The following is a 22,702-nucleotide window of genomic DNA, read 5'->3' on the forward strand; positions in this document are numbered from 1 at the left end:
TGGTAAAAAGCAGATCGATGGTGGCGTCAGCAATGATGTTCATGCGGAGCTCGAAGGCCTGGATCTGCCTGGGTTTTCCTGGCTCGGTGACCTCGGTGACTTTCATGGCCTGGTAGTCAGCCGGCAGGAAGAACTTCCAGGAGAGGTGAGAGTTCGTGCAAATGCAAGACCTATATCTGTATAGCTCAACTCCGAAGACTTAAAAAAAATTTCACATGACCCAGAACAGCACTCATCTTACATCTATTACATTTACATCTGTATTGTTATGCTGTTTAAGTACATGCAAACGATATAAGAGCAGTCCTATGTTTTCCGACTTAAAGTATAGGGTCAACCTGGACCCTATTCTGCTATGTCTGTGTGATGGGGACAACACTTTCTGAAACTAGGGGCGGGGGGGAAAGGGGATGCTGTAGATGGCAGCTGCTCACAGGCTGCAATATGGAGCTATAGGGGCAAGTTGGCACCGACATTTACGTCCACTAAAAGTGCTTGTTTTTGCCATGACAGGCTCTAATTGTTATTATTTAATTATATATATATATTATTTAATAATTAAAGCGGAAGTAGACGAGATTGGAGCAAATACAATTAAAAGTTATTTTTATATAAAACGGTCGCTATATCCTGACAGTAGTGCATGAAACAGGTAACCTGGAAAAAAAATATGTGCCTCTGTGTCCTCCGGTGTTCCTAATGGCATCGGCAAGATTTCACAGACCGGAGGAAAACAACCAGTCAGGTTCTGGGGTCTGCTCTCCAGCTGCTGTCTATGAGAGCCGGCTGTCAATCACTCGCGAACTCCGATCAAACGGTCCATCTAGGCAGCGCTGATCAAATATGATCAATATTCTGTTACTGTAATGCCCATTTCTCGCCTCAAATGTTTTCAGAATCATATTGTAGTGTACTGTTTAGCTGTAAAATTAAAAAAAGTGTGACCCGGCAGCCATGCTGAGATCTCTTGGGGAATACCAAGCACCGCTCACATGACCGGAGCACAGCCAATAGGAACGCTCTCTCTCTGAATGACCTGTGATCGGTAAAAGACTTCTGTCACGGGCTACATTTTTTTAAAGCCTGAAAACAGAGCCATGAGGAGGTGCAGAAGTCTAGTTTTCTCTCAGAACACTTGAATTACAATATGCTGAAAGGTTATTATGGAATCTTTGCCCAATGACGCCAAAAGAATTGTTGCCTACTGAAGCTTTATGTGTCTGACATGGAAAGAGTCTTGCTCAAGGAGAAGTCTCGTTCTGAAATCTGGCGAGGTGACGTGTTGCCGGCAGACAATTCTGGAAAGGACCCTATAGAGAAATAAAACGTTTTTCTTATCTTTCGCTTAATCCGGTCTGTTTGTTATTGCATTAAAGTCCCGCTCAAGGAGACGTTTCGTTGTGAAATTTGAATATCCGTATACTCTGGTTCAAATAAATACAGACGGCCATTGAATTCAAAGACCTCATCCACATTGTCGAAATCAGCTAAATATTCAGCCGTGACATTGAAAATCTATTAGATAACACTAAGCTACACTTTCTGTACTCCAACACAACAAAAATCTGCCCAGCTGGCACTTGTGTTTCCAACATGGATGTATTCCACTATTGTCTTCCGGCAACACGTCACCTCGCCAGATTTCAGAACGAGATATCTCCTTGAGCGAGACTCTTTCCACAATCTCAGACACTTATAATAACAATTAGTGCCTGTCATGGCAAAAACAAGTACTTTTAGTGGACGTAAATGACGGTGCCAGCTTGCCCCAATAGGATTACATTGCAGCCTGTGAGCAGCTGCCGTATGCAGCCCTCTCCCTCAATACTGGACCAGTTTCAGAAATTGTTGTTCCTATTAGTCAGCTAGACACAAAAATATGGGGAATAAGGGTCCAGGTTGAAAAATACCAAAGTAACCCCTTTAAATTAATTTCCAAATGTTACCACTGCAAATAAAGTGACATGAGTTCAACTGCCATCATCAGTACTTCAGCAGCTCACAAAGGAGGATCTGTAATGGTGCAGTTTTGTGCTGATTTGTGTTTCAATGAGATGTTAACCACATTTATATCAATTCTCAACAAATTGATGTTATATACACTGAATTATGGTAAGATTTGCAAGAGATTTCATGTTGAAATTCTTTGATAAAACTGAGTTTGTGTGTTTGTTACTCACCTTTGACGGTCTGCCCAAGGGCCGTAGTTGAAGTCGGTTCCCTTTCCGCAGACGATGTCCAGACCCCAACATGGAGGCAGGTCCTGAAGCTTATCGCCCTCACTGTACGTCTCGGCCTCCTCCCCACCCTCCTGCTCCACAGGCACCAGACCTGCACACACACACAAACAAAAACACACACAAACATGATTTCAAGCCTTACAACAAATACTAAACAAAAACACACAACTGTACAAAAAGCCAAATTATCTTGAAACGTCTTTACTACAGGTCCTTCATAATCATCTAGCCAACGGCGAGGGTCAGCAGCGCCGGGGAGAGATCCCAATAGGGGATCCTCCCACATCGAGCAGCCATCCCTGACCCGCCGGGCAGACTCCACACGTTAAGGACTGTAAAAATATTTTCGGTTCATTATGAAACTGTGGCGGGCCTACGTCCAGGTAATGGATGGGAAACACTGCATGATGTGTTTGAGTTAATTTGCCTTACTTGACATCGCATGTCTTGTGACTATTGCTAAAAAACTTCACTGCTCAAAGAAATGAAGGGAACACTTAAATCACACATCAGATCTTGATGAACGAACTATTCAAGTTGAAAATCTTTACTGATGTACATTGTATAATTTGTTGAGAACAAAATGACGTAACAACAGTCAATGGAAACCAAAATCATCAACCCATTGAGGGCTGGATTCAAAAATCACACCGAAAATCAAAGTAGAACACTTAAATCACTGGCTGATCCAACTTGTGTGAATTTCATCACGGCAACTCATAATGTGACTCAGTAGTGTGCGTCTAGGCATGCTCCTGATGAGTCGGCGGATGGTGTCCTTGTGGGATCTCCTCCCAGACCTGGATCAGGGCATCAGTGAGCTCCTGGACAGTCTGTGGCGGTACTTGGCAGCGTCGGATGCATCGATACATATACATAGGTGCTCAATTGGATTTAGGTCAGGGGAACATGAGGGCCAGTCAATTGCATCAATGCCTTCGTCATCCAGGAACTGCCTGCACACTCTGGCCACATGAGGCCGGGCATTGTCCTGTACCAGGAGCAGCCCAGGGCCCAGTGCACCGGTCATGCTGGATGATGTTACAGGCTGCATATCGTTCACCACGGCGTCTCCATACTCTTTCACGCCATCTGTGAAGAGAACGGGGCGCCAATGGCGGACCTGCCAATTCTGGTGTTCTCTGGCGAATGCCAATTGTGCTGCAAGGTGTTGGGCTGGGAGCACAGGTCTCACTGGAGGACGTCGGGCCCTCATGGAGTCTGTTTCTGACAGTTTGGTCAGAAACATGCACACCAGTATCCTGCTGGAGGTCCTTTTGTAGGGCTCTGGCAGTGCTCCTCCTGTTCCTCCTCACACAAAGGAGCAACAGCAATCCTTCTTGCAACCGCACGTATGGATGTGCCATCCTGGAGGAGCTGGACTACCTGTGCAACCTGATTGGGCTGCAGGTACTGCCTCATGCTACAAGTAGTGACAAGGACACTAGCAGAACACAAAACTAGAGAAGAATCAGTCAGGAAGGATGAGGAGAGAGCAACTGTCTGTGGCCACCACATGCAAAACCATTCCTTTTTTGGGGGTTGTCTTGCTGTTGCCTCTCCATTGCACCTGTTGTCACTGTCATTTGCACCAAAGCAGGTGAAAGTGATTCTCAATCACTTGTGCTTCCTAAATGGACAGATGGATATCCCTGAAGTTCAACTGACTTGGTGTTATACTGTGATGATTAAGTGTTCCCTTAATTTTTTTGAGCAGTGTAAATATTGTGCAGCCCTATTCGATAGCAAAATACAGTATGTCCCAATTATAAACAATTCGGAAAGTTATTTCACAGAAAAGACAATTTCCCAGTAGTATTCTTTGGGTTTTGTCGCAGCAATGCAAGTGTTTGTTCGTTACCATTTTTAGATTTTTTGTGTCTGTGTGTGTGTGTGTGTGTGTGTGTGTGTGTGTGTGTGTGTGTGTGTGTGTGTGTGTGTGCATGATCATACCGGGTTCATCCTGGTAATAGTAGATATCAACATCGTTGGACTGCATGACCACAAAGCCTTCACCCATCAGTCTGGGAGGTCTAGATGAGAAACAAACAGTTTAAAGGCAAAGTACAGATTTTGTGCCGAGGTTATTAACTTTATTCTAAATATTTACAAGTAGGTTCACGGCAGGTTATTGGGTACCTAAAAAAAAAAAAAAAGATACCAAAGCATGAATTCAGTCCGCATTGAAGCTTGATTTTGGCAGGAAGACACGTTTTCAGTTTTATAAATGCAGTGGCCTTCCTTGTACATATTTTTTGCTTCAACCCACTGGACATTCCAATATAGCTTTAAGACACGTCAAGGACTGTTGGAGATTGAAATCACTGATGGCGTTTTCCAGAAGCTACAGCTGCCAAGTTCATACCGAGAGTGACTCCTTAATCACAGAGGGTAAACGGAACTTTACTCTCCGTGTCGTTTCACTCAGCTGAAGTGCAGATAGTGGTTTATGGCAGCCCTGCTTTTAATGTAATACAGTTAAAGCTGCCAGGTAAAAGCATTACAGAGGAGAAAAGGGATGCCTAATTCAAAACACTCTGCCAACATCTTTGGTATTAAAATTGTCAATTACACAATTCAGACATATACTGGGGCGGCAGTAGCTCAGTCTGTGGGGACTTGGCTAGAGAACTGAACGTTCGCCGTTTCAAGTCCCTGCACAGACCAAGTATGGAATGTGGACTGGTAGCTGGAGAGGTCCTAATTCGCCTCCTGGGCACTGCCGAGGTGCCTGACACCCTTAAACTGCTCCCTGAACGCTTCATAGTAGCTGCCCACTGCTCCTAATATACGAGGATGGGTTAAATGCAGTAGCTAAATTCCACTGTGTGCTATGCTGTGCTATGTACAATGTGTGACAGTAAAATTGCATTTACACATTTACACATCCTTATCTTTATTCTATATCTAATAGCTTATATTATTAAGAGGGCTGCAGTTCTTGTACTAGTACTTGGCAAACTAAAAGCAGAGTCATCCATTAATTGCAGTAAACATACTTGAATGTTTTAAGCAGAAAAACTAGGGCTGTCAAAGTTAACGCAATAAATAACGCGTTAACGCAAATTAATTTTAACGCCACTCATTTCTTTAATACATTAATGCAACTTCTAATTTTTAGGTTGTAGCTGGCTCAGTTTTAAAGCTAGAGTGAAGATATTGGTATCATATGAAATTGGAAAACCTAAGGAATCCATTGGTACCAAACATGTCATATTAGCTTTTCGCAAAGGAGGCTAAATAACACTCCAAATTTGCGCAAAAGTTTGACGAGGAAAAACTGGCATGGCCATTTTCAGAGGGGTCCCTTGACCTCTGACCTCAAGATACATGAATGAAAATGGGTGTGTGATTAATTTGCAATTAATCACGATTAACAATGGACAATTAAGTATTTTAATCGATTGACAGCCCTAAAAAAAATAATAATTGATTAAAATAAAACTATTTATTTTGAATCCACTCCTTACGGGTGTGGTACAAAAGTAAATTTTTATTTGGTACAAACAAGTAGAGAAATATAGAGTTAGTCCTCTGCCTGTGTTTAAAGGGGACCTATTATGATTTTCTGCTTTTTCCTTTAGATTGTGATATAGTTTTTAGTGCATGTAAATGGTCTGCAAAGTTACAAAGCCCACGCCAAAGGGAGTTACTCTCCCCCACAGAAACACTGCTCCTGAACTGCCTGAAACGGCTTGCTTGAAGTCCTGCCTTTTCTTCCGTAATGTGGTGATGTCACCAAGTAAAACATTTGCACAATACCTGCCTAGCGGCTAATATGGCACACCCTCAAACAAAGCTAGTTAGAGCAAAGTCCAAAAAGTTTGATTGTTAATTGTGTTGTGGGCCAGCTGACCAATCAGAGCAGACTGGGCTTTTAGGGGGGGGGCTCAAACAGAGCATTTCAGACAAACTGTGAGAAGAGCTGCTGCAGCACAGCCGGTATGACAAAAATAAAGACTTTTTTTAACAACATTAAAGCATGTAAACATGTCCTAGTAGAAACCCAAAATACAAGTATTCACCTGAAAATAAGCATAATAGGTCCTCTTTAAGATTCACACCATACATTACATATTACATGATAAAAAGGAAGAAACACAGAGAGAGTAGTGCACAGAATTATCCATGTCAAACAATATAATGATTTTTTTCTCTACAGTCATTATTGTATGCTTCAAAGAATATTTTGAAGTTATTATTCTTCAGCCAAGAGCATTATCTCTAAACAGTTTTAGCGCTGACAACGACACACAATTTGAAAAATGATGTTTACAAGTTTCAGAAATTGTTTTGAATAAATAAATACCAAATTTACAGAGTCTGCTACATTATTAAATCTCTCTGGTATTAGTTTTATATGATTTTCACCCTTGAGTTTAAACAGCAACGCCTCTTTAACTGCCAACCTTTTTTGAAAATGGGCGATTTTGCAACTCAATTAAACGCTCAAATTAAATAAAAAATGAGTCAAATGTTGCCCCGGCAATGTTTCTTCTTCATTAGTTAAGTGACTTGGACTTACTCATCATTCTGCATGCCGAGGTAGCGTGGACTGGGGACCAGCATGACGCGCACGTTCTCCAGCGAGCCTTTGACGATGTGCATGTATTGATCCAGGTGGCTGGATGGAGGCTTGGTGGCGTACGTCAGGAAGGCATCCTCAAAGTTCACACAAAGCGTTTGAGGGAGGTAGTGGTTCCCAAATGCCAAACGACCCTACAGGAGAGCGAACATGCACGCAATAAAGGAACGAGGCCTAACACTTTAAAAGACCTTATTTTCTCTTCAAAATGTCTTTAAACTGGAATCATGCTTCCTTTCTCAGACCAAACTCCATGCAATTTTTTGTTGGATTTGTGAAGTACTTACGGTGCTGATGTTCACTTTGATGACAGGAATGAGGGAGCGCCAAGATGACGTGTGGTCTGGACTCTCTGCTTTGATGTTCACACTACACAGGGACCAGAAGACACTTAACAATTTAATAGTGCTCCATTTCCAGTCAGCACAGTTCATTTGGCCGTCAGTGGGAAATGACAACAGCTCTATTCCCAATGCATTTGGGGATAACAGACAGAAAAGGAAGTCTATTTGTGCAGCTAATTTCAGACTGCTTGTTATCAAATCTCCATTCATCAATCATCTCTGATGGGATATTGCTGATTTTTGCGGTTTTGTTTACCACTCAAATTTGTGGATTATTAACCAAAGACTAGGTGACATGTTTACATTAAACCTAACTTAAGACAACTACAGAAGCAAGATCCCGCAAGCACTCAGGAATCAGGAACTTCTACTTAAACCTTTAATCAATGTTGAAGTTTAATTTTCCCTTAAGCAACCCTAACGTTGAATACAAGGAAAAGCCGTTTGGTGGTACCTTTCTAGCGTCTTGTCTCTCTCCTCCCGACCCCTCTCATCATCTTTTTTGGGTGTCAGGAGGGTGGGGTCCAGACCGAAGGTCTCCTGCAGTCGGGCGTAGAGGTCGGTGCGGTTGTAGACGTGAAACTCGAAGCCGTTGACGGTCACGTAAAGCCTGGTCTCTGCCTTGGGGTCTGGCGACAGGAGACAAGAGCAAACTCCTGTTGATGTTTTCCTTCCATAACTGGTTCATTTAAGGTGGGAGGTCAAACATTTAGCTTTACAATATTCAGCTATTTAGCTTTACAATATTCTTAAATTATTATACTATTATTATTATTATATAGTATACTGTATATGGCCTGATAAATTTGATTAACAAATGATGACTGCACAGATAAAGGAAATAACTTTCTATCTAAGGAAAGCTCATTTACGCTGCATTAATTCAAGTGCCGGTTGCACAGAGCACCTTAAGTTTTCACCTTAAGTATGACTTTTAAGGCTTACTTTCTCCTTAGCTAAGGGACTTACTTAAAGGTCTTATTGATAACATTTTTATGTAGATGAATATTTAAAAAAAAAATAAAAAATACATCTACAAAGCCTTTAGAAAGGTGACAAATAAAAGTATGGCTTTTCCTGAAAAAGAAAAAAATATGATTGTGAATTTATCATTTAAAAAATTGTTGCGGGTCCAAAATGATTGTTTTGTTTATCTCTGTGGAAGATATCTGATGTTTGGTTCCCACTTCTAACAGGGCTTGTGAGCCAATAGTAAAATGACATTGGTATCACCTGGTATTGGTATATCTCTGGGTCGTCAGTTAGTGTGGGAAAAAACGGATAAATGGCTGAGATTGACAGGAAGTGCCTGGCAATGACTTCTTGTGAAGTAAATAAAATGGAACAGGGAGAATGCAACATCTAGTTTAGTTTAGTTTATTTGTCAAGGGGTGATCCAAATTAATAAATACACATGGAATAAAAAATTCCAGAATTAGCCAAAATGCAATTTTTCATCTGTTGTCCCTTGCCAGGGTGTTACAGAAGGCATCCTAGTGGCTGAATGTTATCAATAGCACCTTTAAGGGTGTTGCACAGAGTCCCTTGAAAGTTTCCTCAGTTAAGGACAAACTTGCATTTACTGCATTGAAAGAGATTTTACAGCTGTAAAATTCTACAATTTCCATGGAAACTTTGTTGGTATTGCCAAGCCATTTTGCTACAACGTTGGTTATTTTGTTTTCATGATTGCCGTCTAACTGGACATTGATTGAATATTGATTTTTTTTTCTCTTAACAAATTGATCTGATGTTGGTCCTGTCAATCACTCCGCACACTTTTTGGGAAGCCGGCAATATTAAAGCAGTGCACTGATATCTCATCCTCCTTTTGTTTTGATGGGAACTTCACCACGTTGTTAAGCAGTCGGGTAAGGGGGTTTGAAAACTGGTGAATGTACGCAGCACACCGTTGACCTTTGGCTGTGGTCATGAAATACCTCGACTAATACTGACCGGGAAGATCACGAAGCAGAAAAAACGTTGAGCAATCATTAATCACAAAGGGGCGTCTCCTCTCCTCATCCCTCTGTGTATGCGAGCGTAGACGTACCTCAAAGTCACGTTTGCAGGCCCTCTCCCCCTAAACAGTGACGTTTTGAGGCCTCTCCAGCAGTACCCGGCTGCAAACCCGCGCGTAATGCAGCCTCCGGTCAAATATAGTGTAAAATCAATTGCTCATCGTTAAGCGTATCCATTGGGTTGTCCCGGTTGCAGAATACTCTACGTTCATTTTCTTCATTTATCGCCATAATCTCGGCCGTGTTGTGGTTCAGATAAAGTCGCAGGGACCTTAAGTTTTTTTCCTTACTTTGGAAAAAATCTCAACTTAAGGTGTTTTGTGCAACTGGCCCCAGGCCAATGACAAACTCTTAAACTAATGCTCCTCTATCAACAATATCACTCTACTCACCATGCTGTTTCTGTTTTGGGTTATACATTTTCCACCAGCGAAATATGAGGAAGCCATCCTGTATCCTGTAACAACGGCAGAAGATATCAATGAGTAGGCAAGGCTTTAAGATTGTAGAGGAACAGAGGAGGAGCAAACAATGCAGCAGAGGCCAGGTTACCTGATAGACATGTCTTGGTTGATGAAGTAGACATCTCTGAACATGACTTTTCCTGACAACACAGAGAAGGAGAAGGAGCCTGCGGAGGGTTCAGACACAGTTTGTGTTACAGACATAAAAAGAGTGCAAGTAGCATAATGCCATAAACAATAACAGTGCTGCAGTATTATGTTAAGTTATACGATTACAAAAGCAAGTGTAAAGCTGTTTGGATTTGATCACAGTGGTGGGAATTCAAGCCAACAAGGCAGCTAATTAAAATATAATAAAAGTATTATCAAAATAATTAAAAGTAAACAAAAGATGTAATTAGATGATTGTGTGATAAAAAACAGTCTGGGAGTTGCTGGGATATTTAATCAGCTTGTCTCTCACCTCATTGAGAAAAAGAATAACCTTAATGAGGATCTAATTGTACAACAAGGAGATCAGAGTCTGTCACTGAGCAAGAAAACTGAACATGATTTTCTATCATTTTTTGGCTCATAACACGTCGTTCTGTTTCAATTACTGCATGCCAAGAGAGAGAGAGACAACACCGGAGTGCTTCAACTACTGTATAAGTTTGTTGTATTTCTGGCTTTTCCTCTGAACGGCTGTGGACAGGATGTGTAAGTCAGGTTCTCTCACTGGGAAGCTTGTTTTTGTCAGTGTTTATCTAAGCAGGGATTTTTACTCAACTCAGGCCTGGCAATAACAAGACACGCCTTCAGACACGTTCAAACCTGCTTAACACATTACGAACTCTGTCTGTAAGGTAAAATCGAAACTGTGCCATTTGTTATGAAGGTTTTGCTCTTCCTGTGTTTGTATTAGAGCTGTCAAACGATTAAAATATTTAATCGCGATTAATCGCATGATTGTCCATTATTAATCGCAAATTAATCACACATTTTTTATCTGTTCAAAATGTACCTTAAAGGGAGATTTTTCAAGTATGTAATACTCTTATCAACATGGGAGTGGGCTAATATGCTTGCTTTATGAAAATGTATGTATATATTTAATACTGGAAATCAATTAACAACACAAAACAACAAATATTGTCCAGAAACCCTCACAGGTACTGCATTTAGCATAAAAAATATACTCAAATCATAACATGGCAAACTGCAGCCCAACAGGCAACAACAGCTGTCAGTGTGTCAGTGTGCTGACTTGACTATGCCTTGCCCCAAACTGCATGTGATTATCATAAAGTGGGCATGTCTGTAAAGGGGAGACTCGTGGGTACCCACAGAAACCATTTTCATTCACATATCTTGAGGTCAGAGGTCAAGGGACCCCTTTGAAAATGGCCATGACAGTTTTTCCTCACCAAAATTTAGCGTAAGTTTGGAGCGTTATTTAGCCTCCTTCACGACAACCTAGTATGACATGGTCATGGAAGATGATTGGATTAATGCATTCAAGAAATTACTGGCGTTAAAACCAATTTGCATTAACTTTGACAGCCCTAGTTTATATCCATACATTTGCGCCCTTACAGGCTTTTTTTTGTAAATGCCACCTAGACAGAGAATCCACCTTTTTAGAACTTTAAAGGGATAGTTCAGATTTTTTGAAGTGGGGTTGTATGAGGTACTTATACATAGTCAGTGTATTACCTACAGTAGATGATGGTCAGCATGCCCCCAGTTTGGAGAAACAGACAGGAGTACCGACATGGGAGCAAAGCAATGCACTGCTGTGGATGGGGGCAACAGCAAAACATATTTTAACCACCTAAAAAAAAATCGAGCATCAGTTTAAGTGTACGCTATGTCTTGAATATTTTCACTGCTTTACCTTGCCGTTAGACAGCCCTTCCCGTCGGGGAACTGAAGCCGTTATCTATGCTCTCTTCAAAGTCACCAAACAGTCATTTTACCTCGCAGAACTACTGTTTTACTGCTGCCTCGATCGATCGGTTAGTTTGTTTGTGTTATTATTGTTTGACTTTGGTGTTTTAAAGCAGTGGTTCCCAAACTTTTTCATGTCGGGGACCCTTAAACTGACACAAATTAGACCACGGATCCCCATTTGATATTATTTCGTCTCAGGGTCCCCCCATCTGATAGGATTTTTGCTTTTGGGTGTTTTATTACAGAAAGTATATGAAACCCACATTCTGTTTCTGTCTTACTTATGGATGGAATTATAGTGAAAATAAATGATTCCCCTTTTGTGCAGGGGAAACCCTGGAACCCCCTCAAGGACCCATAGACAGATAGAGAGCATAGACGGATACAACAGCTCAGTTACCCGTCCCAAAGGGCAAAGTAAAGCGGTGAAAATATTCTAAATATAGCGTTAAACTGATAGGTGGCTAAAATATGATTTGCTGCCGGTCCCGTCCACAGCAGCGCATTGCTTTGCTCCCGTGCCGGTACTCCATCATCTACTTTAGATAATACTATGACTATGGATAAATACCTCATACAACCCCACTTAAAAAAAAAATATGAACTCTCCCTTTAAGTTTTAATCAATTAAATTATTTTTTTTTAAATTAAGTTAATTTAAAAAATAGATTAGCTGGCACACAGGTGACTGCTCACTTTGTAGCAACACATGTTGGCAAAGAGATGTTAACTAAGCCATGCCTTCCTCATTTCCCCTTCATTTTTAACACTGCTTTGCCAAATCGTTCCTGCCCGTCCTATTTACTCATAGCCAGGTAGCTGCAGGTTTCTGTCAACACACTCTGCAGTGAATTTGTTAATTCACTCGTAAAAATGTTAAACATTGTCTCATTACAGAGTGAGCATCATATTGACACACTCAGGCTTCTTTTTCTGCTTAATTTTTGAAGTGTAAAGCATTTAGGGTTGTATTACAGAGCAGATGCACCTGCCAAGGTCTACTCTTTAGTCAAGAAAATTGATGTTTTTTGGAGGAAACTAATCACTTGCTTAAAAAATAATGGTTGCACTTGGATTTATGGCCTTGAGGTGCTTTTATAAATTACGTTCTGTGTCATTTATGGAGAGAAATTCAATCTGGTGTTGGTTTGCAGCTCGCTGTTCAGACTCTATGGAGATAATCACTGAGAGAAGGCGGCTCATCATGAAATATTCAGCAGACTGAGTTAACGCCTTGAACAGAACGCTTTGGCAGCGTCCCCCCTCCCTATTCATCACTGTGTGACAGAGCTCCTGATGAACGCACCGATGTGAATGTAGCCATCCTTGTAGAGTCTGTTGATGATGAGGGTGAGGATGAGGCCAATGTTGCGGGAGTTGTAATAAGTTAAATAGATGATCCATCCACAGGACAGAATGGTAGCTGAAAGACAAAAAACGTAACATGGTCAGGTTTGTTAATACAAGGAATAATAGAAAACATAACAACATGTTGCTTTATTTATTTTTTTGTGACACAGTAAAGTAGGTCTATACTTTCAAATATGAATGCTGATTTTGCCTCTGTTCAGTCAAACTCTTTAATTATACATGTGAGCTATAAAGGTCAACAAACCATGATCGGTCCTTTGAATACAGTGTGCCAGATGCTACTTTTCCTGACATGACAGAGACCCATCAGTACAGAGAAATGACTGCAGCAGCATTACAATAGTAGTAGTCATACCAGTGATAGATTTGGAAACCTATTATAAATTCCACTGGAAAAAAAGTGCTAATAATTCTTTAAAAGAATACAGCAAAGGTGGAATTAATGTAGAAACTACTTTCATATCTGGGCTGACAGCTGGGTTTTACTGCTGCACTTAAGGATTTCTTTTTCCCCAAAAGAGTTTTTTTTTTATCCAACTCGAAGATGTTGCAGCCGCAAAAAGAAAACGGCAGCTTCGTTCAATCTTCATTCAATATATTTGAGTCTACGGAGAGCTGCACCTGGACTGAGCAATAACTGGAAACTATCATTTGTCATACTTCAATTGAATTAAATCACAATTAAATGTTAATAAAGTCAGATGGATTAAAGCATTAAAAGCAAATACTAATTAAAAACATTTCATCCGATGAGATTTTTTTTAAACACATTAGGGAATATTACAGACTTTTATCATACTTTATTTCGTGCAGCTCAATGCAACGATCTTCAGTCTATCTAACATCATGGCACATAATATGTCAAAAGAACTTATTATAAACTGATATTGAAATCATTTCTCACGCCACCACATTATCGAATTTGTCCTTGTTATTTGCTAAATGAGCCACTACTAGATAATGAGTGTGAATGCCAAAGAAGGTATTTTATCACACTCATATAAAGACGGAGGGACTGAAACAATTTAATGGAATACTTATCACTCCTCCAAACAGTCAATATTCGTACCTGGTAGGATATCATGTTCCCAAAACGATGTTTAATAAATGATGAATAAATCAAAGTAGTAAACACATTAGTTTAGACCGAAGGAAGTGATAGCACATCTTCTATGAAACTGCTAAAATGCAACTTGATCCAGTGTTGACAGGTCTGCAAAATATCCATTGATCTGTACATGTTTCCCCCACAGTGCAGCTACAGAGCACTTACCAACGAGGAGCCAGATGAAGTTCGAGTTGTGCTTGTTAAGAAAGTGATCCAGGTCCACCAAGGTGGGGAAAGTGCTTTCATTGTTTTTGGCAACATGCCCATCCATGGCTACAGGCTCTCAGTCTGATACCTAAAACTAAAAGCAGACAAAAGTCAGATCACTTCCATGACACGGGAACAAAAGAGGACATTAGCAACACAGCAAAGAAAGATAAAAATACAAAGTTTTACGGGGGAAATGTATTTGAAACATTTTAAATGCACCAATGGGTGCTACGTAGGTTTCCCAGGAAGAGACAGTTACCTAAAACATAATTCTTAAATTAAAATGAAGGTAGATGTAAGGCATACAAACAAAAGGATATGGGGGAAATAACGCAAACTATACCAATTTACACATAGTTATCACTTAACTGAAAAGAATCAAGGTGTAAAATGTGAGGATTGGATAAAACATAATTAAGTCATAATTGTTCCAAGTAGAGATGCACATTTTAAGCAATTTCTTAAGCTAACAAAATGCATATAAAATTTTATTTTAACAAATGAGCTATACTTGCTGCTTCAAAATATATATGCAAACGCAAAGGTGATTAGGATTATATTATATTGAATCGTAAATTAAATAAAAACAAGCAAAAAATAATTTAAATGAAACAATATGTCTCTCAAATCTGCTGCTCCCACTCTGCTATTCTATAAATGTTGATTTAGTAGAAAATAAATAAATAATAATAAATAAATTGGGCTGCCCCAATCTGACCTGACCACAGATTTAAGTCTTACTATTTTCTAGGGGTGTAATGCAGTGGTTGCGTTAGATTTATTTTGACGGACAGGGTTGTAAAAATTCCGTCATAATATATTACCAGTCATTTTAATAATTTTTTTTTAATGATAATTACACATAGATATATTTAAAGGCAGAGTCTGTGAGTCTAATCCAATACACTTTGTCAAATTCTGTGAATGTCTCCTCACGATCTACTATCTGTCCGTTCTGCGAGTGTGTGCTACGAGAAATCCAGTGTTTATAGACAGCCATATCTTTTTTAGTAAATTTAGAGTATTGGACTGAAGACTGACAGACAGCGGCACACACAGCGGCGAAGCTCTGTCTGATAAATATACAGAACAAGCTTATAGATTATGGATTTATGAGGGCATGGAGAGAAAAGATGAATGGAGACGAGACACGACACCAACCGTGCGGTCTCCTTTCATATCAACACACACGAAGCAGATGCATCATTTTTTTCCATAGTCTTTGCCTCGGACAGACGACTTCTCTTGGCCGTTTTAATTGTGTTCTAAAGGCTGAATCCGCGCTCTGCTGCCACACTGGAGACTGTAATTACCAGACTCTCTGAACGTGGAATTTCCCAATCCTGCAAGCTCTCGCTTCACCAGGAGGAAATCCCGCAGCATTCGCTACCTTCTGCACCAGCGGTGCAGCTGCAATCGGCACCATTCTGCGACTCATATGGTCACGGACACGCACCAAGGCCTCCAGTCCGGCCTTCAGATTTTTCGTCATTGTTAAAAAAAGTCAGTCAATGACGTAAAATATTCGGTTATCACGACCTTTGGTGTAATGATACATCGATACATTTCATTATCTTAAAGTTACATCTTTATTTTGAAATTCCCATAGCACGTCTGTGTCACCAATTTCAGTCCAAGCGCATCTTCTTCCTACAGAGCCAAGTAATAAAATTGTAAAATCATATTTTAGTTGCTTTTTGTGAGTTTATATAAATGTAACTGATTGTTTTAAATAAGCATATCGATCACAGGCCCCTGAATTGAATGAAACTCTTATCATGGCAGACTTTGTGATCAGCAAATATTGCATTGTTGTCCAAAGAATCAATATAATATCGTATCGTGATGAAACTTATGATCTACACCCCTGCTATTAAAATATAGAGCTAAAAGATCCTGTCTACATGGTCGGTGTGGCGTTATATGCACAGTCTGCTCCGTCTCACTATGTTCATAAAAATTTAGTGGATCCGTTTTGTAAAGGTAAATTGGCAAAGGGAGGAATAGTAAAAGACAAAAATGATGAAGAGATGTGGGCAAAAGGAATATTCATTACTTCAAACCATTTTGCAAAACACATTTACAAAAAAAAGTAAAAGTTATCTTGTCATATAACTGTCGTATGGTTTTTAGATTGTTTAAGATTTGAAATCATTTGTATAGTACCCACCCTTGCACAGGGAACTTGCGTAACTAGCTATGCGTAACACCACACGTGATCATAACTAGCTATATGTGCACCTACTTCCTTTGCATGTCATGTGTTTGATGACGTGGTTTTTGCTTCTACAGGGAGGATTATTTTATTTTGTTTGTGTTCGGCATGGGGCTGGTGGAAGAGTGTAACACATTAGTGTGTGTTTGTGTGTGCGTGCGTGTGTCTACAAGTGTATGCTGTGATCCCAGTCAGCCCATACTTAGGAGTCAAAAGCTTGAATACTGTTGCACAAACAGACTCACACAAATACAAATCCTCATCTAATCCACCTTATATGACGCTGGCTGTAAAACCACTGAGAAGAAACCAAACCCAGCACGCTCTCTTACAGAAAACACTGTTTCTGAATCTGCCTTTTTTGACACGATATTTTAAGAAACAATCTGTGATAATCTGTTAAATTTGACATCCTGTAATTTAACAGAAGCTCTAGATCTCACAGGGGACTTGAACACCAGCTACCTGCCAGATGCTAATCCAATACTGGCTGTTGGGTTTGTTTACTATGTCAAATTAGGCAGGAGGCAAAAGCTAATTTAGGTGGTCAACTTAACTTAAAAGAACTAAAGCAGAGTTTGTATGAGTTTTTGACAACACAAGCACAAGTACTTCAAATGTAATCTGATGTATGTGTGTGTGCGCTTCTCTGTACATAACATACTGTACCTAAAACTGTGATTCAGTCCATCTGAACGGATCACAGCAGCACAGGTATTCCTGTAAGTCAGGTTCAGGTTCTGAGTTATGAGCACAGAGTATGCTGCCATCCCAGAAAGATCAGTGTTGTCAGTGACTCATCGCAGGTACCTGCAACCCGAGCGTTTGCAGTTTTGGTTTACAAGTGACTTAAGTACAGCGAGGAGGGTAATTCTGTCAGCTAAAACAACTACCTATTCATTTTTGGTTAGCTACCACAGCTGTTCCCAAACTTTTTCATGTTTGTCACCTCTCCCAAGATAATGTACACATCAGACAAAACACTACACCAACAACAAACCTGAAAGATGTCTTTTTCTGGAAGCACCAGGTTATATTAGGGGAGGGGTGTAAACCAATTTCATCACGATATGATATTATATTGATTGTTTTGACAACGAAAGGATATTTGCTGATATCACAAAATCTGCCACGATACGTTTTGATTCAATACAGGGGCTGCGATCGATATGAGACAATATCGTATGCCCATTTAACACAATCAGTTACATTTATATAAACTAAAAAAAAAAGCTACTAAAATATGATTTGACAATTGTATTACTGAGCTCTTCCAGACATTCAAATGAAAAACAATCTATTCTTTTTAGTAAAAAAAATAAATATAAAGTGGGAATTTCAAATTAAATCATATCTTGTAAGATATCGATATTTTCACTTTGCATCGATGATCATTGAATCGGTATATCGATCCAGATCCATGTATCGTTACACCCTTAGTTTATATTAGGGCTGTCAAAGTTAACGCGATAATAATGCGTTAACGCAAATTTGTTTTAACACCACTAATTTCATTACACATTAACGCAATCGATCTTTTGGAGGTTGTAGTGGGCTCAGTTTTAAAGCTAGAGTGAATATACTGGTATCATATGAAACTAGAAAGAACCCAAGGAATCCATTGATACCAACCATGTCATACTAGCTTGTTGCCAAGGCAGCTAAATAACGCTGCAAAGTTGAAATTTGGTTCTATGGGTACTCACGAGTCTCCCCTTCACAGACATGCCCACTTTATGATAATCACATGCCGTTTTGGGGAAGTCATAGTCAAGTCAGCACACTGACACACTGACAGCAGTTTCTGGAAAATATTTTTCATTGTTTTGAGTTGTTAATTGATTACCATTAATATATATATACATACATTTGCATAAAGCAAGCATATTTGCCCAATCCAAAGTTGTTAAGAGTATTACATACTTGACAAATCTCCCTTTAAGGTACATTTTGAACAGATTAAAAAATGTGGTTAATTTGTGATTAATTGTGATTAATCATGCAATTAATCACAATTAAATATTCTAATTGACTGACAGCCCTAGTTTATATCATTGTTGCAGACATAACAGGGGACAAGTAAACATATAGGCCTACATTTACTTATGCTTCTTAAAAAAAGGAATAGTCAATTTTGCTAGGGAGTCTGGCAGCCACTGCACAAGCATTGATCACAAAACATTTCACAGGTACACAAACTAACTATCAAGACATTTATTGCTGTTGCTTATCCATGTTCAAAACAACATAGTAGAACTAAATAGATTCACCAGACATAACTACTAGTTTGCAGCAAAGATGTCTTGCAGATTTGACACTGCTCACCCTCACCAAACTGCACTGAAAATCTGACCTTACTTATCAATAAAATACACGCCTTGTTGAATATGAATACTGTATGTTGCTTAACGTTAAACAAGACAATGGGAATGAAAAGAGACCAGTAACTTATTGAGGGTAACATTACTTGGCAGTCTTGTGGCTTTGTTTACATATTGAACTGGCACTTGTGCTTCTTAATAAAAGAAATAGTCAATTTTGCTAGGGAGTCTGGCAACCACTGCACAAGCATTGACCACACAGGTACACTACCTATCAAGACATGTATTGCTGTGGCTTATCCAAGTTCAAAACAACATAGTAGAACTAAATAGATGCACTAGACATAACTACTAGTTTGTTTACATGTTGAACTGGCAGAGCTATCATCTACACGGTTTTCTATATGAATATAACACTGTGTGTTTAGCTAGAGCTCAACATAGTCAGGCAGATAGCTAAATGAACACCTGACTTCAGGTGTGGTGTGGATCCCAGATCCATACCTACCTGACACACTAACCACACACCTACTGTAACGTTAGCTAGATAATCCCAGCTGCTGTTTCCTTCCTCACCATCATCCTCAGCACTAACAACACCTAACATGTTTCATTTAGTAGCGTTTTGTAACGTTAACAACAAGCTGCTCCTGCCTCCGTGCAGTAGTAATAATCATAACACTGCAGTTATTAAAGCTGGCCGCTACAATATCACAACGTTAGCACTGAGGCTAGCCAGCAGAGCTAATGACAGCAGGCCGCACCCTGTACCTTCTCCTTCTCCAAACTGTGAAAACAAGTCACCTGGTGTTAGTACCATACCTTAATGTCCTCGATAAAGCATGTGGTTTCATCTTTGCTCCGGTTCTTCAGGAGTTGTTGTTCCTTTTTGTCGTGTCAGACGTGAGCATAGCTAGCATCCTCTGTTGAATATTGACCTGGCAGGCGGCCAGTTAACATCGCTTCCGGGTCTGTCGAGAGTAGGCACACATAATTGACCAATAGGAAAGCTGGTGAGGAGGAGACTGACCAATCAGAGGAAAGCGTCACAGTTGACAGACAGTTCTTTCGACCAATCAGCGTGAATGTTTTTATAATACAGTAACTGTGGTGGGATTTGACCTGTGCCTGCTTTGATGGTACAGTTCTGTTGAACCCACAGAAGGATCAGCAGGGTTTATTCAGACGTTTTTAATTCTGTTTGTTAAAGTATGATAAAAACAGTATAATGAAAAAAATGTATACAAAAAAAGAGAGTAGGCCTAGTACTAATAAACTAATTTATAGACACACACACATATCATAATTATTATAAAATGAAAGAATAAACATAAAAAAGAATACATATAAAAAATGAAAAGAATAAACAAAAAAATTAAAGAATAAAAATAAAAAGAGAATAAACATAAAAAAGTATAATAAATAAAGTATGATAAAAACAGCATAATGAAAAAAATGGATACAAAAAAAAGAGTGTAGGCCTAGTACTAATAGACTAATTTATAGACACACACACATATCATAATTATTATAAAATAAAAGAATAAACATAAAAAAATGAAGAAAAAAAAACGAAAAAATTAAAGAATAAACAAAAAAAGAATAAACGTAAAAAAAAGTATAATAAATAAAGTATAATAAAAACAGCTTAATCAAAAAAAATGGATACAAAAAAGAGTGTAGGTCTAGTACTAATGAACTAATTTATAGACACACACACACACACACACACACACACAGACATATAATAATTATTATAAAATGAAAGAATGAACATAAAAAAATTAAAAGAATGAAAAAAAAAATGAAAGAATAAACATAAAAAAGAATAAACATAAACAAGTATGATAAATAAGGTATAATAAAAACAGCATAATCAAAAAAATTTATACAAAAAAGAGTGTAGGCCTAGTACTAATAAATTAATTTATAGACACACACACACACAAACATAAACATATCATAATTATTATAAAATGAAAGAATAAACGTAAAAAAATTAAAAGAATAAACAAAAAAAAGTATAATAAATAAAGTATAATAAAAACAGCATAATCAAAAAAATGGATACAAAAAGGAGTGTAGGCCTAGAACAAATAAACTAATTTATAGACACACACACACATCATAATTATTATAAAATGAAAGAATAAACATTAAAAAAAATTGAGCAAAGAAAGAAAGCATTACACAAAGAGATTACCTCTCGTTTAGATTTTCTGTATAAACCAGAGGGGATTCAAGATTCAACATGGACTATATTTCACACGATAAAATATTTCCCTTACTCAGTGAATACGATGCAGAGGGGTTGAAAATGTCCATCTCAATCTATCTCAGTAAAGCCTAAGCCTCTGGCCAGTAGGGTATTAAACGCTACATATTCAGTTTCTGGAGCAGTGAAATGCAGTTCAAGTGGGATCACTTTGTGCTTACATATTTCAAAGGGTCATTAGCATGGCGGTTATAGTTCGTATAGGCTATAAATAAAAAATGTACTGTCCACTGACTTTGCATCGCCAAATATAGCCTATCCTAATTGCACGTGTTCTTTCCTGCCATCATATTGAAAGAAAAAGTGTCATTTGTAGACTAGTAGACTAACAAATTCAGCACTTTTTTATTCTGCCTGTTGCACATAATGTTGCATATATTTAGTTTAAATCTTAATTTAAGTTTCTGGTTCAACAGATTTTATCTGACAAGACTATATTTTTTGCAACACAATTTCTATGATTTCCATTAGGTTAATCCTGTTTCTTGGGAATGATAGTAGTTCATTCAAAAGAATCATAACAATCAATTACTCTTTATTTTGCCTGCCATTTGAATATTTGTGTATGTTAGTCTTGTAAATAGTACCAACACCCCTTGATTGTTCTTTGGATTAATACATGCAAAGTATAATAGGCCTATTCAATTCATACAAGAGTGAGAGTAGGTGTTGTAAATTAGCGTTTTGTTACAAACACTGTGCATACATGTATGTTACAATTCTAATGCTACTGTGATGTCCATGTCAAATAAAATAAAATAAGATAAAATAAAATAAAATGAAATAAAATTAAATTAAATATTGCTGTATTTGTAAGGATACATATAGTTTGCTGCCAAGCTCCACAATTACAATGCTAACATGCTGATATTTAGCAGATATAATTACCACGTTCACCATCTTAGTTTAGCGTGTTAGTTTGCTAACATTTGCTGATTACTAAACAAATAAGTTGAGGCTGATGGGGAATGTCATGAGTGTTGGACAATGGCAATTCTGAACTGATCATAGTGCTGTTGTTGGGACATTTCACTCGAAAACCACAAATGTCAACCTCATGGTGGTGGCACTACAGGAAAAGTCGAGGGATCACTATAGGGTCATTAGGATTCGTCCTCTGGGAACCATGAATGTTCAAAATGCTGTGTCAATCCCGTAGACTGTATATAAGAAGTGGACGTAGTCACTGTGACATCACCCATTGGTTTGTGGACTGCCGTTTTGAAGCCTCGAGGTTGGCATTTTGGCCATCGCCATCTTGGTTTTTGCAACCAGATGTGACACGAGAGGGTGGAGCTAAGTACAATCGAACACTGAACAAGTAAGCAAAATTATAATTAACTTTGATGAACTGTTCACACACTGTGAAAGGGTTAAAGTTGTAAGACAAAAAAACACAGACAACTCCCAGACTGGACAATGCTGTGATAAGCGACCTGTCAAACCTCTAGTGCCTTAAATATACTTAAATGTGTTTGCAACATGGGAGTTATTTCTGAAGCTCTGCTGCAACAATAGATTCTGGGAATTTTTAGCTGCTTCTATCAGTAGTAGGCTACTTAACATAACATAAATTAGTTGCTAAAGGGATTTGAATATCAAAGTAGCTGAAAACT

At 38.7% G+C, this 22,702-nt stretch overlaps 1 protein-coding gene across 1 annotated transcript in view; it reads right to left on the reverse strand.

The window, feature by feature from the left end:
• kiaa1109 (KIAA1109 ortholog) overlaps positions 1 to 19,774 on the reverse strand; it is a 106,757-nt gene extending 86,983 nt beyond the window's left edge. The window contains exons 1-11 of the mRNA XM_074661393.1: positions 19,634 to 19,774; positions 14,231 to 14,366; positions 12,893 to 13,009; positions 9,743 to 9,821; positions 9,583 to 9,647; positions 7,624 to 7,798; positions 7,113 to 7,194; positions 6,766 to 6,959; positions 4,194 to 4,273; positions 2,181 to 2,331; positions 1 to 170 (exon numbers count right to left, since the gene is read on the reverse strand). The exon at positions 1 to 170 is cut by the window's left edge and continues 6 nt beyond it. Coding sequence (XP_074517494.1) covers positions 1 to 170; positions 2,181 to 2,331; positions 4,194 to 4,273; positions 6,766 to 6,959; positions 7,113 to 7,194; positions 7,624 to 7,798; positions 9,583 to 9,647; positions 9,743 to 9,821; positions 12,893 to 13,009; positions 14,231 to 14,336 — 1,219 coding nt within the window. The 5' untranslated portion in view covers positions 14,337 to 14,366; positions 19,634 to 19,774. The remainder of the gene's footprint in view (positions 171 to 2,180; positions 2,332 to 4,193; positions 4,274 to 6,765; positions 6,960 to 7,112; positions 7,195 to 7,623; positions 7,799 to 9,582; positions 9,648 to 9,742; positions 9,822 to 12,892; positions 13,010 to 14,230; positions 14,367 to 19,633) is intronic.
• Between the last annotated feature and the right edge of the window lie 2,928 nt (positions 19,775 to 22,702).

Source organism: Sebastes fasciatus, chromosome 15 (genome assembly GCF_043250625.1).
Source record: "Sebastes fasciatus isolate fSebFas1 chromosome 15, fSebFas1.pri, whole genome shotgun sequence".
Lineage (NCBI taxonomy): Eukaryota > Metazoa > Chordata > Actinopteri > Perciformes > Sebastidae > Sebastes > Sebastes fasciatus.